At 33.5% G+C, this 19,276-nt stretch overlaps 2 protein-coding genes across 2 annotated transcripts; one reads left to right on the top strand and one right to left on the bottom strand.

The window, feature by feature from the left end:
- Window positions 1–10,375: 10,375 nt before the first annotated feature.
- On the top strand, window positions 10,376–11,414 carry LOC100250319 (uncharacterized). Its single transcript, XM_002265539.4, has one exon. It carries the CDS (start codon window positions 10,502–10,504, stop codon window positions 11,348–11,350), a length of 849 nt encoding a protein of 282 aa, XP_002265575.1. The 5' UTR covers window positions 10,376–10,501; the 3' UTR covers window positions 11,351–11,414.
- A 6,066-nt stretch (window positions 11,415–17,480) lies between these two features.
- On the bottom strand, window positions 17,481–19,211 carry LOC100245195 (protein NUCLEAR FUSION DEFECTIVE 4). The gene has a single exon (XM_059737717.1). The coding sequence runs from the start codon at window positions 19,209–19,211 to the stop codon at window positions 17,481–17,483; it is 1,731 nt and encodes a 576-aa protein (XP_059593700.1).
- Between the last annotated feature and the right edge of the window lie 65 nt (window positions 19,212–19,276).

Below are 19,276 nucleotides of genomic sequence, written 5' to 3'. Positions count from 1 at the left end.
AAGGTGAGAATGAGTCTCAGACCATGATCACTATTTGGATGGTTTGTTTGAACGAAACTTGGTTTCTTCTTTGGCAGTCAAAGTGACATTGTAGCATTGTCTGGATGATTTTTTATCAGCATACACATCTACTTGGTCTTGATTTGTAAAGAAACTTAGCTTTTGCTGATATGTGGACGAGAAATCCAAGTTCTCCTAAGAATGATATTGTAGGGAGAGGAATCGTGTATGATACTGAATAAAACGAGCACAGTCGTAAGTCCAACCACCATGGGTAAGACAATATCTCCTAGTAACACGGTTTGCGACCGTTGATTTTTAAATAACATTCTAGTAGTGTAATTTTAAATAACACTTTTTTGAAAAATGATTTGGAATTAAAAATAATGATTTATAACTCTTTCTAAAACAATTTGGTAATAAGATATTTTTCAAAATAAGATTTTTTTTTTGGAAATATTTTATAGGATAAAAATGGTCAATCATTTTTTAATATTCTTTCATTCTTTTTAGCATTCTTTTAATAATAAAAATTAAGATTTAAAAAAAAAAGTAATTTTGAGAAAAGATGTTCTTGAACATTCTTTTTTTTTTTTTAGGTAAATAATTGAGAATTTTTGAAGAGTTTTTTTTTTTTTTTTAAATGTTTGTTTTTTCTAACATCATTTTTTTTAAATAATTGGGAATTCTTTTGAAAATATTTTGATAATAAAATTAGTGCACTCACTACTTCAAATAAATAATTAAGAATTTTTTGTATATACTTTTGATAAACAATAAAATAAAATTTAATTTATTTTCATTCATGCAATCTAAATTATACCATTCATCTATTTTCTCATTCTTTTGTTCATCATGTGTTTTTCATGTTTTATTTTTTATTAATCGATTTTACGTATTGAATGATAAATTAACCCTTCCAATGCCCTTATACTCATTCTTAATTCATAGACTAGCTTTTTCTATGGAGTCATAATAGATGTCTAAACCCAAAAATAATAAAAATTCGATTTTTAAAACAAAATTTTCATATTAATCTTTATCTCACATCTAAGCACTTTTTTGAAAAATATATAAAAGTAAAAACATCAAATTAAGAATATATATATATATATTTTAAAAGTGTAAGCAAAAAAAAAAAAAAAAAATCTAATAAGAGGTTATTTATTTTTAAGCTTTTTGTTAAAAGCAATTTGATTTTAAATTTTAAGTTATTTGTTTTTCTATTTTTTCTATAACTTATTAATAATTTTTTACCTGAATAAAAAAAATTAACATATTTATCTTCTTCTAAAAAAAATAATATATTGTTGTAAAATGAGAATAAATGTGACTCAAATAAAAGTAGAGATGACTATGTATTACTTTAATTATATATATATATATATATAGGGGAGAAAGAAATCAAATAAGAGAAATGTTGAGAGAATGAAAGAAAGAGAGAGAGAGAATGAGAGGAAGAGAATATATTTCTTTTACTCGGGATGTAGCTTACATGGGGTGTAAGAAGCCTTTTATAGGCTTCATAATATGAACTCCCATTACTCATCTTAAAAGAATACATATTAAAAGAATATGTCTCATTAAAACCTTACTAGTAAAAAACCCTATAGGAGAAACTTAGCGAAGGAAAAAGAGTACAATATTCTTTTCTTGGTATATTAGGACTGCGTCGTTAAAAACCTTGCCAGTAATATCCAGTAGGACAAAACCTGGACAAAGGAAAAAAGAGTACAGTACACTAACACCCTTTTACAAGCTTACTCCCCCTCATGTCGATATCCTTGAGTTGACGCATTCCGATCTTGTGTATTAACTTCTTGAATGTTGAGGTTGACAATGATTTTGTGAATAAATCTGCTAGATTATCACTTGAGCGTATTTGTTGCACATCAATTTCACCACTCTTTTGGAGTTCATGTGTATAAAAGAATTTTGGTGAAATGTGTTTAGTTCTATCTCCTTTAATATAACCCTCTATTATTTGTGCAATGCATGCAACATTATCTTCAAATAATATTGTTGGGTCACCTTTGATAGAGAAGAGTCCATATGATTCCCGAATATGCTGGATCATAGACTTTAGCCATATACATTCACGACTTGCTTCATGAATTGCCAGTATTTTTAAATGATTTGATGATGTGGTCACCATTATTTGTTTGACAAATCTCCATGAAATAGCAGTACCATTGCAATTAAACACATACCCTGTTTGTGACCTACCTTTATGTGGATCTGAAAGATATCCCGCATCTGCATATCCAAGCAATTATTGCTTTGATTCCCTTGAGTAAAATAAACCTATATCAGTAGTCTCGCGAATATAACGCAATATATGTTTGATACCATTCCAATGTCTTCGAGTTGGAGCGGAACTGTATCTTGCTAATAAATTGACAGAAAAAGCAATGTCTGGACGTGTACAGTTGGCAAGATACATAAGTGCACCAATAACACCAAGATATGGTACTTCAAGACCAAGTAACTTTTTTTTTTTTTTTCGCAAGGACGAAATGAGTCTTTTTTCACATCAAGTGATCGGACAACCATTGGAGAACTTAAAGGATGCGTTTTATCCATATAAAAACTCTTCAAAACTTTCTTAATGTATGTTGATTGATGTACTAAAACTCCATTTGGAAAATGCTCGATCTGCAGGCCGAGACAAAATTTTGTTTTTCCAAAATCTTTCATCTCAAATTCATTTTTCAAGTAATTTGTTGTTCTTGTGAGCTCTTCAGGAGTTCCAACAAAATTTAAGTCATCAACATATACTGCAATAATTGCAAATTCGGTTTCTGATTTCTTAATGAAAATGCATGGGCATATAGGGTTATTCACATACCCTTCTTTTAGCAAGTATTCGCTAAGGTGATTGTACCACATGCATCCAAATTGCTTTAATCCATACAAGGATTGTTGTAACTTGATTGAGTACATGCTACGAGGCTTTGTACTATTTGCTCCAGGTAATTTAAATCCTTCAGGGATTTTCATGTATATATCATTATCCATGGATCTGTATAAATATGCTGTAATAACATCCATGAGACGCATATCCAGTCCTTCTAAGACTGCCAAACTAATTAAGAAACGAATGTGATTGCGTCCATGACGGGAGAATATATTTCCTCATAGTCAATACCAAGTCTCTGCGAGAAACCTTGTGCTACTAATCACGCTTTGTATCTTATGATCTCATTATTCTCATTGCGCTTTCGTACAAATACCCATTTGTACCCAACAGACTTTACATCTTCAGGTGTTTGGGTTAATGAGTTTAACTCTGCCTGTATAACTTCTTTCCATTTTAGCCAATCATTTCTATGTTGACATTCTTCCACATTTCGTGGTTCGGGATCTTCATCATTTCTTATGACTTCAGAGGCCACTTGGAAAGCAAAAATATGTTAATAACAATATTATTTCGATCTCATTTTTCTCCCATGTGTACATAACTTACTGAGATCTCACAATTTTCAGGTACCTGTGCCTCTTCAGGGGATTCTCATTCAATATGTGGCTCTTCATGGGCTTCTTGTTCAATATGTGCCTCTTTAGGGACTTCTTGTTCAATATGTGCCTCTTCAGGGGCTTTCTGCATTATTTGTGCCTCTTCTAGGGCTATAGATTTATCAATTTTAAACTGATCAGTCATTTTGATGGTCTCTTCTAGAGTGCCAAGTTTTTCTTGGGTTCTCCTCTTCCGGGGAGTTACATTATTTGAGCCAATAGGTCTACCACGCTTCAGGGGTATCTTAGATTCATTTGTTAACTGTCCTACAGGGACATCAATCCGTGCTGGAGTATTTGCAGTCGGGATATTTGACTTTGTCACTTTCTTTGTATCAATGAATGTATCTGGTAATTGATTTGCAAGATTTTGCAAATGAATGATCCTTTGAACTTCTAGTTTACATTGATTTGTACAAGGATCAAGATGGGTCATAGTAGATGTTTTCCAACTAATTTCTCGTCGTTCTTCAGGAATCGACTTTTCTCTCCCTAATGATGGGAAAACACTCTCATTAAAATGACAATCCGCAAAACGGGTTGTAAAAACATCGATTGTCAAAGGTTCAAGATATCTTATGATAGATGAAGAATCAAAACCTACATAAATCCCAAATCTTCGTTGGGGACCCATTTTAGTGCGTTGTGTAGGTTCAATTGGTACATATACTGCACAACCAAAGATTCGTAAGTGAGAGATATTTGGTTGTTTTCCAAGCACAAGTTGTGAAGGGGAGTATTCATGGTAAGTTGTAAGTCGAATACGGACTAAAGCTACAGCATGCATAATAGCATGTCCCCAGGTGGAAGTAGGTAATTTGGTTTTCATTAGTAATGGTCGAGCTATTAATTGGAGACGTTTGATGAAAGATTCTGCTAAACCATTTTGGGTATGAGTATGAGCAATAGGATGCTCAATATTTATCCCTACTGACATGCAATAGTCAATGAATGTTTGAGAAGTAAATTCGCCAGCATTATCAAGACGTATTGTCTTAATTGGATAATTTGGAAATTGTGCTCGTAATTTGATTATTTGTGCAAGGAGTCTAGCAAAGGCAACGTTACGTGTAGAAAGGAGACAAACATGTGACCACCTAGTAGAAGCATCTATTAAGATCATAAAATAACGGAATGGTCCACATGGTGTATGGATAGGCCCACAATGTCCCCATGTATTCTTTCTAAAAAGACCGGTGACTCAGATATGACTTTAGTAAAAGATGGTTTGATTATCAATTTACCTTGTGAGCAGGCAGCACATGAGTATTCATTAGGCGGAAGAATCTTCTGGTTCTTTAGTGGATGCCCATGTGAGTGTTCGATTATTCGACGCATCATTGAAGACCCTAGGTGACCTAGCTTGTCATGCCAAAGGATAAAAACTTTTGGGTCGTTCAACTTTTGGTTCACGACAACATATGATTCAATAGGCTTTATAGTTGTATGATACAACCCAAAGGAGAAAACCGAGAGTTTTTCCATTATAAGCTTCTGACCAGATATAATGGAAGTAATGTAAAGATATTCTACATTATCTTCATTTATAGTTTCAATATGATATCCATTTCTGCGGATATCTTTAAAACTGAGCAAATTTCTTCTGGATTTGCAAGAATATAAAGCGTCATTTATATGAAATCTAGTTCCATTTGGCAACGTTATGTTTGCTCTTCCAGAGCCTTCAACTAAGTTTGTAGTACTAGATATGGTACTTACATTAACTTTTATTAATGTCAATTGGAGGAAATATCTTTTATCTCGAAGAATTGTGTGCGTGGTTGCACAGTCTGCGAGACATACATCATCCTCATTCATATTGAGACCAAATAACACATGGATTTCAGATATAACAAAAAAAACAAGGCATAATGTAAATAACAAAGAAAATCAGATGTAAATAGAAGACATGATAATATATTATTTCATATATAAAGTAACATCAATCAATGTTAATTTTCTCATTATTTATCAAATAATCTGTTTTTTCATTAGGACCTCTAAAGAAATCAATGTCATAGTAGGTTATAGTAGGTTAGGTCAAATCCATCACCATCGGTAAAGTTCATCTCTATCTCTTTTCCTTTTGCTTTTATTGATACTTGGTAAAGGTCGACCAAATGTTTGGGCGTACGACAGGTACGCGACCAATGCCCCTTCATACCACATTTATAACAATTATTTTCATGGTTCTTAGGATGTTTATCTTGTAAACTTTTCCCATTTTCTTCTTTTGTCTCAGTATTGTTCCACTTCTGGTAGTGCAATGAGGCTTTCATTTTTTGAGAATTATTACTATAAGAACCATAGTATCAGGGATTTCTTCTACGACCACGTCCTCGTCCTCGTCCACGTCCACGAGTTTGGGATGATATTACATTCACTTCAGGGAATGGTTCAGATCCAATTGGACGAGACTGATGATTTCTCATCAAAAACTCATTATTTTGTTCAGCAACAAGAAGACATGATATTAATTCAGAATATTTGTTAAATCTACGCTCTTGATATTACTGTTGTAGGAGCACATTTGAGGCATGAAACGTAGTAAAAGTTTTCTCTAATATGTCTTCTTATGTGATTTTTTTTCCACACAGCTTTAATTGAGAGCTGATTTTGAAAAGTGCGGAGTTGTATTCACTAACAGTTTTAAAATCTTGCAACTTTAAGTGCATTCAATCATATCGAGCTTTTGGGAGAATCACAGTTTTCTAGTGGTCATATCTTTCATTCAAATTACTCCATAGAGTAAAAGAGTCCTTTACCGTAAGATACTCATTTTTTAAACTTTCATGGAGGTGATGGTGAAGGAAAATCAATGCTTTTGCGTGATCCTATAGGGATGCTCGATTTCCTTATTTGATCGTAGCTCCAAGGTTCATTGCATCAAGATGTATTTCAGCATCAATGATCCAAGATAGATAGTTCTTTCTCGAAATGTCAAGTGCCACAAATTCGAATTTTGTGAGATTCGACATTGTCAAATAACTTCATATATATGATAAAACAATATTATTAGAATCAATTATAATAAATTGATAGCATTGGTATAACTTTGATTATAAACAAAATCAAATAATTTGTTTATAAATTTTAACAATATGTAACAAAATAAATCAACAATAATATAAATATGTAAAATTTTATTTTATATAAATAACTTTAAGTTTAAGATACGAGAATTACCTTCAGAATAATTCGTGCTGATAACGTGTTGTAAAATGAGAATAAATGTGACTCAAATAAAAGTAGAAATGACTATGTATTACTTTAATAATATATATATATATATATATATATATATATATATAGAGGGGAGAAAGAAATCAAAGAAGAGAAATGTTGAGAGAATGAAAGAAAGAGAGAGAGAGAATGAGAGGAAGAAAATATATTTCTTTTGCTCGGGATGCAACTTACATGGGGTGTAAGAAGCCTTTTATAGGCTTCATAATATGAACTCTCATTACTCATCTTAAAAATGAGTAAATAGAGTTCATAAATGACCATCAATGTGGTCATTCATCACTTCCTTTACAACACATATTAATTTTTTTCTTTTACTTTTTAATACTTAATAAAAATAAAATATTATAAAAATAAATAATCAAATACTTAAGTAATATTATGTAGTTTTAAGTTCGTTAAAAAAACAAAGCTATATCATAAATTTTAATAAATGGAGGTTTGTTATAATTGAAGTAATGAATGCCACCACATTAATTATAATAAATGTTAATTAAATATTATTTATGACTTCCATTAATACTCATTAATATAAACCATTAATATAATTTATGAGTTCCATTAATATTAATTAATGAAAATATTAATGAAAGTCATTTGAAAAGCCTATAAAAAAACTTCTCATCCCAAATACGCATCCCTAAATAAAAAATAAATTTCTTACTTTATCTCATTCTCTCTGTTTTTTATTCTCTTAACTTTTTCAATTCTCTCTTGTGATTTCTTTTTCCCTATTTTATATTATTATTAAAATAATACATAATTTATCTCTATTACTTTATTTGTTTTGCATTTATTCTTGTTTTAAAACAAGATTGATTTTTGAAATTTGGGATGCTCTTGCGTATGGCACATATATTTGAGCGTGCAAGCATAGTTTTGAGAGAGGGTGAGGAATAGAGCAAGTGGGATATTGAAGCAAGAGGATGAGGCAAATGCATGGAAAATGGCTCCAAACTTTGCTTATATCCGATTCCATTCTATATTTTATGTAGATTGGGTTGCAAGATCCTTGTTTGGCGTGACAAACGACTGGACCAATGAATGAAAAATTATACCCACCTGCCTTCAAATTGACACTCCACCCACTCCCTCTCTCTCTCTCTCTCTCTCTCTCTCTCTCCCCCTCCCCCTCCCCCTCCCCCTCTTCACGTCACATCCAACAGATCATGTGGGTCACCTCTCCCTTATCCAATCAAAACATCTCTCCTTCTTGTCCACATTTTCCAAACCATGCCACACAGCAGGATTCTATCTGCCATTTCAATAAGAAGCTCAAGCTAGTTAAATATATATATATAAAATATTAAAAAAAAAGTTTATTTAAAAAATTGAAATGTTTTTAATTTATTTTTTATATTTATTGAAATATTATTTAAAATAATCATCCTTATAAAATAAATAAAAATAATTAAAATATGTCCCATCAAGTTTCTAGTTTTAAGAATACAAAATTATTTGTAAAAAAAATTCCAAATCTGTCCTTTATATTTCCCATGACTATAAAATATGTAATTTTTTTTCAATGTTTTATTATTAATTTATTATATAGAGGGTAGATAGTGCCCGGAGCAATGAGAAAAATTAAAATAGAGTATCAAGAAGACTACTATCAGTATGTCCCTCTGATCATACCTAATTTTTTAATTTTAATTTTAATAATTAAAACTTTGAAGATAATTTTAAATATTATGTTTGGTGACTTGTTTTTTATTTTTTATTTATTTATTGATAAAATATTTAAAAAAATTAAAAGTTTATTTTTTTATTTCTAAATTTTTTAAAGCATGTTTTTATTTTATTTTATTTTTTAAAATAATAGTAGCTACTGATTTAAATATTAAAAAATTGTGGAAACTCTATATAATCATCACAATAGTTTTTTTTTCTACTTATTACATAACTAACCACCAACCATGTTTTATTTTTTAAAATAAAAATAGACTTATCAAATATATAATTTTTATACAAATAAAATAAAAATTATACTCTTATTATACTTTTATCTATACAAATATAGAAACGTCATGATTAAAAAAAATTAATCTTTTAATTATAAGAAGGGAGAGAAAGTATTTAATGAAATTTTAAAACCTAAGAAAAGAAATTCTAATAAATAATTTCTAAGAATTTGAAAAAAAAGAACTTAATTAGAAATATTTAAAAAGTAGTAATTTATAAAATAAAACTAGTAGTGTTCCAAGGGCGATCAACACCGCAAGGTTTAGGTCGGTTTTTAAATAGCTTAATATTAAATTCCATATGGGTACGCATGCAACACTTATAATAGGAGTAGATTTTTATATAAAAATAATTTTTAATTAAGAAAACATTGGGTTACATGTCCTATCTTTATTTTTTTGAAAATAAAAATTAATATACAAAATACACAAAAAGAAAAAAAAATATTTTGTGTTTTTATTTTTATTTTTTAAATTTGAAAATGCTTAAATTTGAAAATTTTAAAAATATTTCCCAAAACAAAAATTTCTATATTTTTATGTAAGAATTTTTATTTTTACAAATAAAAATTTAAAAATGCATTCAAATATCATCAAAAGGGTATTTTTTTTAAACTTATAAGACTTCAGGTGATGTTTGATTTTTTGAATTAATTTTGAATAGGAATTAAGACTAATTAGTGTTTAATAATATTAAGTATTAAGTTAATAGTGTTTTAAATATTTTTTTTATTAATTCTTAAGAAGTTAAAAAAAAAACCAATAGGTTCACTTTAATCATAGTGATTCACTTAAACATGGCTTAACTTAGAAACTTGAGGTGAGAAGTGTATATATATGCTAATATTATTACATGAACCTAGTGGTAAGTTGTATCATTTAATTAAAAGAAATTGCATTTAATTTAATATTTAGATGCATTGCAATGCACTTACCAACATACATCCAAATTGATATTGTCATATAACCTAATCCCTCATGCCCTGATGGATGTACATCAGTGACGCGTGATACAGAGATGTACCCAGAGTCATGATGATGGGTCCGCGTAGACTGATGTTGGAAGGGACACGTTTACAAGGAATTCCTTATCTAAATAATACCTTGATTCTTTATGTCATATCCCTCGCAACTTTTTGGGTATAGGCTACCCACCACACATACCTCCTCGCTTTACTATCAAGCTACTGATTACAGGTAATTTTAGCTTCCAAAATAATCATTTTATTAATTTCTAGTCGATTAGGTAAATTGATTAATTTATAAGGTTTTTTTTATCCACGTGGCTCCACCCAAATCATTTTCACCCTTCCTGAAACGAAGAGGCAGCAAAGCCTGGACTGGCCTACCCTTAACTACACGAAACATCCCCACCAGGATCACCTGCGAGTCACGTGGGCGAAGACCATGTACCAATCTCAGCCGTCCACGTCAAAAAGCTTAAACTCGTACTATTCGAATAAACCCAGACCTACTGGGATATGCTGCCACGTGGCCATTTTCTGCTTGATACCTTCGGTATATACCTTTTCTTTTTATTTTCTTCATGAATCCCCGACAACACCAAAAGGCGAAAGAAAATGAATAAAAGCGCTTTTCCCGAATATTCGATTGTAAATTCTCCTATTATTGTATTTAAAAATGGCGGTTTCTTTATAACCCTTTGAGATATTCGCTTCTGTGTTGGTATCAAAAGTTCAAAACTGAGCCATCAGAAACACTTAAAATGCCAAAATTAGCTGCCTTTTGATAAGCACTTTTACCTGAAGAGACACACAGAGATGGCAGTGTTCGTGAGATCGAAGCGAGTCACTGACCCGCTCGATGATAGAGTGAAAGCGCGAATCGTCGGCCGTGGCTCAGTCCCCGTCAGCAGCGGCAGTAGCAGCGACGCCGGGGAAGAGTCGCCGTGCCTCTCCGATCTCGTCTACGGCTTCCTTGAGGACTGCGCCGAAGCTCAACCGTCCGAGATGGAATTGGGTTCCGAGAACGACGATGACGACACTTCGCCGTTCGATCCCACAGAGGTGGTTGCGTCTCTGCTTTATCCGAAGGCCAATGTCGATCGGTACCGTACATTGCTTTTCTCGCATGTCTCCAAGGCCGTGGGTTCGCTCTCGTGTCCGAGATCAAACAAGGCGGCGATCCGGCGGAATGTCGCCGCGGTGCTCAGAGATCTCGGCCACAATGCGGCGGTGTGCCGCACCAAATGGGACGGCTCGGGCGGGCTCACCGCCGGGAACCACGAGTTTATCGACGTCCTCAGATCGGAGAAACGCTACATCGTGGACCTCGACTTCGCCGGCGAGTTCGAGATCGCAAGACCGACCGATCAGTACAAGCGTCTCATCCAAACACTGCCTAGGGTTTTCATCGGTAAAAGCGAGGACTTAAAGAAGATCGTGAAGCTAACGTGCGACGCGGCTAAGAGATCGCTGAAGAGCAGAGGGCTTCACCTGCCACCCTGGAGGAAGAATCGATACATGCAGAACAAGTGGTTCGGGCCTTGCCGGCGTACCGCCACACCAAGCCCGCCACTGGCGCCGGCATCGACGGAGTTCACTGTGAAATGCCGGTCAGTGGGGTTCGACGCCGTTTCGGACGGCCGTTTCTTTGTGCGTACAAGATGATCATAATCCTTAACGAAAAATAAAATATTGTAAATATTGGTTGTATCGTTTGCTGATTCGAGAACGCGGCAAATCCACATCGTGTTGGAGAGTGGTTGGTGTATAGCACGTGAGTACAGTGAACAGATTGTGATAAAATCTGAATCGTTGAATTATTAGGATGGGATAGATGTGACTAATGATGGGAGAGGAGCAGTGGATTGGGACGCCGGGTGTGTACAGTTGGGAAGAGCGGTGGAGTGAGGGACACAGGAAGGAAAAGAAGGTGTTTGGATAATGTATTAAATTGGAAAAATAGGAGAGTGGATAAGATGGCAGGTGAAGTGGTATACAGAGCCTTTAAACTGAACTCGATCCATTCAGTCAAGAGCCAGAGCCTATTTCCCATGTCTTCCAGAGTATTCCATTTGCTTCTTGGATTCATATGTTTTCACCCTCACTCATTACACGCATGAACGGTTCAAATGGTCTTCTTTTGAGCCTAAAAACGCTCTCCTAAATTATTAGCAAACATACTTTATTTTTTATCTTTTTCATATGTTTATATTTTAATTTTATTAATTTAATATACAATTATTATTCACGTAAATATAAAAAATATAGATTGAAACTTTTGAATGTCTCGAGGGTTTGAACTTCAATGATTTTTTATGGAAATGACTTTAAAATTATATGCCCTTATTTATAAGTTTTTATCTATAAAATTATATAAATTTTTTTTATTCGGCTTCCAACTTGTTTTCTTTTATGGACTATACTCTTAACTCCTTTTTGGATAATGATTATTTTTCATGAAATTGTATAATTTTTATTTATACCCATCACCTTACATATTTTAAAGGAATTCTATTCAACCTTTGGGAGGGGTTAGTTATTCCCATTAAGGATTTGTAGACAATTTATAAATGTTTTGAACTCTTTGTGGTTCCATTAATCAAGATTTAATTAAAGGGAATTTAAAGAGTTTATTTATTTATTTATCTTTTAATTGGGCTTCCTTTGAGACCACTTAAAAGTTCTTGACTCGATTGATGGAACTACCTAGAGGAGGAATGAATAGGTAGTCCAAGTGAAATACCTCTAGAAGATGCACAAGTAAAATCAATTGCATGAATGAACACCGTTTTTTCTTAAGATTAAAACATCCTACTCTTATTTTCAAAAGTGGCAATAAACAAATGCAAAAAATTAGAGTATAAGAATATACAAGATTTATTGTAGTTCACTTTGAGAATAATATTCACTTGCAGTTGTTGTATATTTTCATTATGATGAAATGAAGATTACAAGAGAATCACAAAACACCTTATACCTTCTAGGTTTTTTCTTTGTGTTTCTCTATATCTCTCAATAAACTAATATAACTAAGTTGACTAACCTAAACATTACATAATAAGGTAATTCAATAAATGTGTAAAATCTCCAAAATACCTCAACTTAAAATACCTTTACATACAAAATTTCATCTAGGGGGTAGAGCCCCCTTCAACCCCTAAGAGGGAGGTTTACACCTCATTCCAACCCCCACGTTAACTTTACTGTAAAGGTTAATCCGCATACTGTCTCTACATAGGGTCAATTTGCGTTAAGGCTATCATCATTAGGATAATAATTAGGCTTCACACATCTTAACAATTTCCCACTTGGAAACTGACCCATCATCAACCATCTCTACTTGCATCTCAATCTCAATAGAGAAGTCCAATCGAAGTTGCGCACAACTCCAATTTCTCAATTGTCACGACTTTTGTCAACATGTCAGTTGGATTCCGACTCCCCAAAATCTTCTCGAGTATTAAAACTCCATATTTTAAAGTTGATCTTATGAAGTGATATCAAACCTATATATGCTTTGTTTTAGCATGATAAATATGATTCTTTTTAAGATGAATGACACTTTGACTGTCACAATATAACACACTTCGCTCATACTTGTAACCTGATTTTTCTAAGAAATATTGCAACCATATCATTTCTTTGCTAGCCTCTATCACTATAAAATATTGTGCCTTAGTAAACCAACTATCTTTTGCAACTTTGATACCCAACTGACTGCGGTACTATATAGGGTATAAATGTATCATTTAATACTCTTTCTACCGTCTATATTACTAGCCATATCAACATCTACATATCCCTATTAGCCTAAATCTAACTTCCTAAAACACAAAATTGAATCTATAGTACCACTTAAATACTTGAGAATCCACATCATTGCCTCCAGTGTTGTTTTCCTGTATTATTCATATATTTAGTCACAACTCTCACTACATGCGCTATATCTAGTTTGGTGCAAACCATGACATACATAAGATTGTCAATAGCAAAGACATAAGACACTTTGACCATGTAGACCCACTCTTGCTTAGTTAAGGGTAACTGATCTTTGGATAGCTGGAAATGACTAGCCAAAAGGATACTCACAAGCTTCGCTCCAGCTCCAACCATGTTGAATTTGCTAAATACCTTCTTTACATACTCTTCCTATGATAACGTAAGAATGTCATTTTCTTTAGTAATCCTCATCCCATGGATTTGTTTCGCAACACCTAAATCCTTCATTATAAACTCCTTTGACAATTTCTTTGTTTTGCTTGTCGATCTCATGTATGCTAGCCTTTGTAATCAACATATCATCAACATATAGTAGTAAAATAATGTAGAAACCATCAAACCTCTTGACATAATAATAATGATCTGCCTAATACCTTAAAAAACCATTATTGCTCATGAAGTTGTTGAACTTCTTATACCATTGTTTTGAAGCCTTTTTCAAGCCATATATACTCTTTTGTAACCTACACACCATTTTATCCTTTCCTTGAACCTCAAAACCTTATGGCAAATGCGTGTAAATTTCTTTCTCCAAATCACCATGAAGAAATGTTATTTTTACATCCATATGCTATAAGTGGTCAATTTGACCATTGAGGAGAAAATCTCTATGTAAAAATGCCTTCCTTTTGCTATCATCATGACATAAATATGAAAAATATTGATTAAATATTTTGAATGCTTTAATGCGTTTGAACTTTAAGGATTTATTTTTTATTTTTTATTTTTATGAAAATGACTTTTAAATTATATCTCATTATTTGTAAATTTTTATCTATGAAATTGTATAAATCTTCATTATTGGCCTTTGAACTTATTCCCTTTTGTTGACTATTTTTCATGTACTTTTAATTCTTGTCACCTTACATGTTTTAAAAGAATTTCATTCAGACCTTTTAATGGGTTAGTTATTCCCATTAAATATTTGTAGATAGTTTATAAATGTTTCAACTCTTTGTGGTTCCATTAATCAAGATTTAATTAGTAGGAATAACAAGATTTTAATTTTTTAATTGAACTTGCTTTGAGACCACTTAAAAGTTCTTAGCTCGATTGATGGAACTACTTAGAGGAGGAATGAATGGGTAGTCCAAGCGAAATACCTCTAGAATTTTTATTTTTATTTGGATTTTAATTATTTCAACAATTATAATGATTGTGATTAAAAGTTTATCAATCTCATGCACAAGTAAAATCAATCACATGAATAGACACCATATTTAATGTGAAAAGACCATCTACCAAGTTTTCTAGAAACTTTGTAGATTTAAAATCACAAGAGGATGAATAATTACAAACAAATTTACTAACTATGAAAGAAATGTACGCAATTTTTCGTGATATAAACATGCATATTCACTAGGATCTTATACCGGTTAGCATTTATACAATTCCTTCACATCCTCGGACGCAAAAAATGTTGCTCCTTAATGGACACTTGACCTTGTGTTGAGGTTAACAAATTAAATACCCTTCTTTTTCACCTAAGATAAAGATGGCTACTCTTGAAGGTCAGGAGATGGGGAAGTAGGATAATAAAGATGGCTACTCTCTTGTTCTCATTTTTACCTCATTGAAAATCATATATTTAAACCAAAAGCTTGGGATATCATTTTCGAAAGCAAGTCTAAATTTAGTTTATAAAAATGCCCTTGAAAATGTGAAGAACCATAAATAGACAAAATGGGCTCAAAATCCAGACTAAGAGAAGCCAACATTTGAATGCCTAAGGGGGATGTTCGAACATTGGGGAGGACACTTGAAGATTCTCCAAGGTAGCTTTTGAACACTTTTTAGGATGCTTGAGTGTTCCCTTAGGATGTTTGAACATCCTACCTCCTTATCGACATCATTTTTGGTGCTTTCTCCAAAATATGCACTAGATAATGATATCATAGTAATTTTTTATGTTCTTATTAGTTCAAATACACACATACCTCACAGAAAAATCAACTCTAAAGTAACTTGAAGTTGAATAATATCGGTATAAGATCCTTGGAGGTAAGATACATCGGACTCAATGCATAAATGAAACAAAATTACTAACCTAAAATAATATATCAATTATAATGATGCCTTTATTATTATTATTATTGCTATTAATATAATAATGTTCATATTGTTTTTAATAATAAATAATTATTTTTAATAATGCAACAAATAATAATAATATTATTATTATTTAAAATAATAATAAATTATTATTTAAAATAATAATAAATCATAAAATAATGAAAATATTTTTATAATAATATTATTAAAATACTAATGTCAATATAAGTATTCATTAAATTATTTCCATTAGTAATAAAAAAAAAATGAGTAATTGAAAAGAGAAATAAAGACATAAAAATCGGCCAGGATAATTGAAAAAGTTGGAAAGACAAAAGAAGGGTCATTTTGCCATCTCACCTTTCATGAATTTTTTCATTGATTTTAAAGATTTCATATCCTTCCCTCCATTACATCGTTTTAATAGAACTCAAAGGACTACCATGATTTGATTCCCAATAACATAAAGAAAAGAAAAAAGTAAATTAATTTTTCTACTAAAAGTAAAAACTTAATTTTAAAAAATAATAAATTTTAAATATTATAAAATAAAAAGGGTTACCATTTTTTCTATTTTTAAAATAAAAAATAAGATTTAAAAAAAATAAAAATAAATAAATCCAAGGTAATAATCCCTGGTCCCTCTCAATCTATCTCTGAGCCCAGTCCAGCCCAAAGAATAGCCCACAACTTTTCCCCATATGGAAAATTATTCTTCATCGTCAATTCACAATATGAACATTTGTTCAGAAAACAAGCAAACAAATGGAAACAAAAAGGAATCGATCCATGCAAATGGGAATTATACAAACAAAAATAGACAGCGATGGCCAACTCCCTCTAAGCCCAAGCATGCATCACATACAGCACCGACGCACATCTTTATTCATTTCCATGCATACGTGTATCTAGATCAGCCAAAAGCATATGTTCCTACAGCAAATTAAATAACCTTCTTCTCTCCCTTATAACAGGTCATCTTGATCAATATTTTATCCATGACAATGTCATAATAGTAATTCAATTTAGTACGAGATAGAAGCCATTGATTTCAACAAGTGGTTATCATGCTTAGGTGAAGTACTAGTGATGTAAAGTTGTCGTATATTGAATTCGGAAAATGCGAGGTATTGAATTGGTATCTATAGAGCTTGTCATTTCAATCATCAAAGATGTATGATGAAATTTAAATTATTAGATGAGGGTATAAATAATAGAATCAAGGTATAAAAGAATCGGATCAAACAAAGAGACCTTTTTATGCATGTGACGCATTATGATTGATCCCTTTTTTCAATATGAACCAAAACTCTTAATTTTACGGAAGAGGAACCATTTGATTTTGATTCAATTTTAAGTTGTATATTCACTATGCCATCTTGCATGGTGAAAGAGTTACCGTTATACCATTTTCTATATTCTTTAATATATAAAAATTAATTTTTATTGTTTTGAGCCGAAGTTTCAAATATTATAATAATTAAAACATTTAAAGTGTATCGAGACGAAGTTTTAAATATTATAATAATTAAAGACAGTGATTATTAGGAGCGTTTTTAGTGTTACTTAAAAAATAAAAAATTTTAAGTGTTGAAAATGTAAAAAAGCCTCTCTAAAATTACTATCAATGAAACTCTTATTCTTTGTGTTTTATTAAACTATTACTACTACAAATCACAGAGATAATGCCAAGCAATTGTTTTTCTCCTCGAATATTTAAACCTAACTCCTCCATCCAACAACTCTAACCTTTCACCGCGGAAGAACCACTGACCACATTGCCGGCCACAGCCATCTCCATCTCCACTGCTTCAGCTTCGTCAGGCCGGAACTTGTTGTAAATATCGCTCTTGTAAAACTCTCTCGTCCTAAGCACAAGGACGAACGACACAAGCGAACCGAAAAATGTAACGGCAGTGATTATAATGAAGGCGAGTTTGAAGCACTCCACCCCACTGCAATTCAAGTCCTCGCCAGGCTTCCTCTGGATTCCCAATACCGCCATCTGCCGCCTTGCCTCTTGGTCGTACAGATGACCGGTGACCCTCACGTTTAGCAGATATGATCCAATCGGGCTCGCAACCGAGCTGAAATTGAACAACGTTGAATAGTACTTGAGTCCAAAGATCTCAGAAATGATGGCGAAAAGCAATGGCCACTGAGCGCCCAGGCAAAACCCGACTATTATCCACGCAATATAGATGGAATTCTTGAGGTTGAAGGCCATCAGAAGGTATCCAACACACGACAAGAGTTGAATCAACGAGAGCAACACAGGCCTGGGGACTTTGTACTTTGTTAAGATGATTTCAGATACAAAACCGGAAAATACTCTTCCCAGATAGTTCCATATGCTCATCAGCGAAATGAATGTGCTCAGGCTTCGAGTGGAGTACCCAAGCGAAGTACCGATCTGTCCCAAGTTGTCAACAGCCGTTAAAGTCCCTCCAAGACCGCAGATTGTAGTTAGGAATATAAGACACATGTCTATACTGAAAAGAGCTTGAAGTATGGTGTAGTCCTCGCCTCTTTCCGGCGAGCGGAACACGTCTGAGAGCCAAGAAACTCGCTTTGGCTCCATTCTTAGCGCGGATGGTTGCTGTTGTGAAGGCTCATTTACGGCCTGTTTCTTGATTGTCCTGAGATTGAGTTCTTCCTTGATAACAACAACAACGGGGAGAAAAAGAAGGGAAAAAACCAAGGAGGCGCTAAAACCGAACTCCATCTGGTTGAAATGAAGCTGTTTATCGAGTATGATTAGGATCATGAGAGCACCCGCGAGAACGAGAGAAATGTAGAGGAACTTGTAGAAGACATGGAGCTCGTTCATCTGGCGAACGGGCTTCATTATCCGAATGATCCGGAGAAATGGGAGGGAGATAGCAGCAGGAAGCCAAGCTACAAGTAAGATTAGAGCCTTTGTGTCGTTGGCATACAAGGCATGGAAGAGTTGGGTGATGATAGCAGCACTTAGACCTCCTTGGTACCCTTTCAGGATCCCGAGAACCGGGCCGCGGCTTTCCGGGAAGTTTTTCACACAGGTGACGAGGGCTCCGGTTGTGGCGAAGGACTGAGAATTGGAGCCGATGAGTATGTAGAGGCACATGTGCCAGAGCTGGGGATGACGAATTTTTCCAGTGACTGCAAGCCAGATCATGAAGTAGCCGAAAAAGTTCATGGCTGCGCTGATTGAGAGGACTACCCACGGTGGCGTGACCTCGTTGATGAGGCCGGCGAGGATGCCGACGTTGGCGCCCAAGTCCTTGAAGAAGCTGAGCAAGTTGAGTGTGGTCTGATCGTAACCGAGAGAGGACTTGATGGCGTTTGAATAGAGGCCGAACGTGGAGTTTGCACCCGAGGCCACGAACATGACAAGGATGGATGCAAACGCCATGAACCACCGGCCGGCGAGGACATCTAGGGTTAGGGCCCGGACCTCAGCCCAATGACCACTACCACCACCACCAACCATCATTTTCTAGGGTGGAACATTCATTACCCTCTATCATCTTATACCGAAACTTCATGTTTTAGAATTAA

Source organism: Vitis vinifera, chromosome 7 (assembly GCF_030704535.1).
Source record: "Vitis vinifera cultivar Pinot Noir 40024 chromosome 7, ASM3070453v1".
Lineage (NCBI taxonomy): Eukaryota > Viridiplantae > Streptophyta > Magnoliopsida > Vitales > Vitaceae > Vitis > Vitis vinifera.
This window is presented reverse-complemented; position numbering and strand designations above follow the sequence as displayed.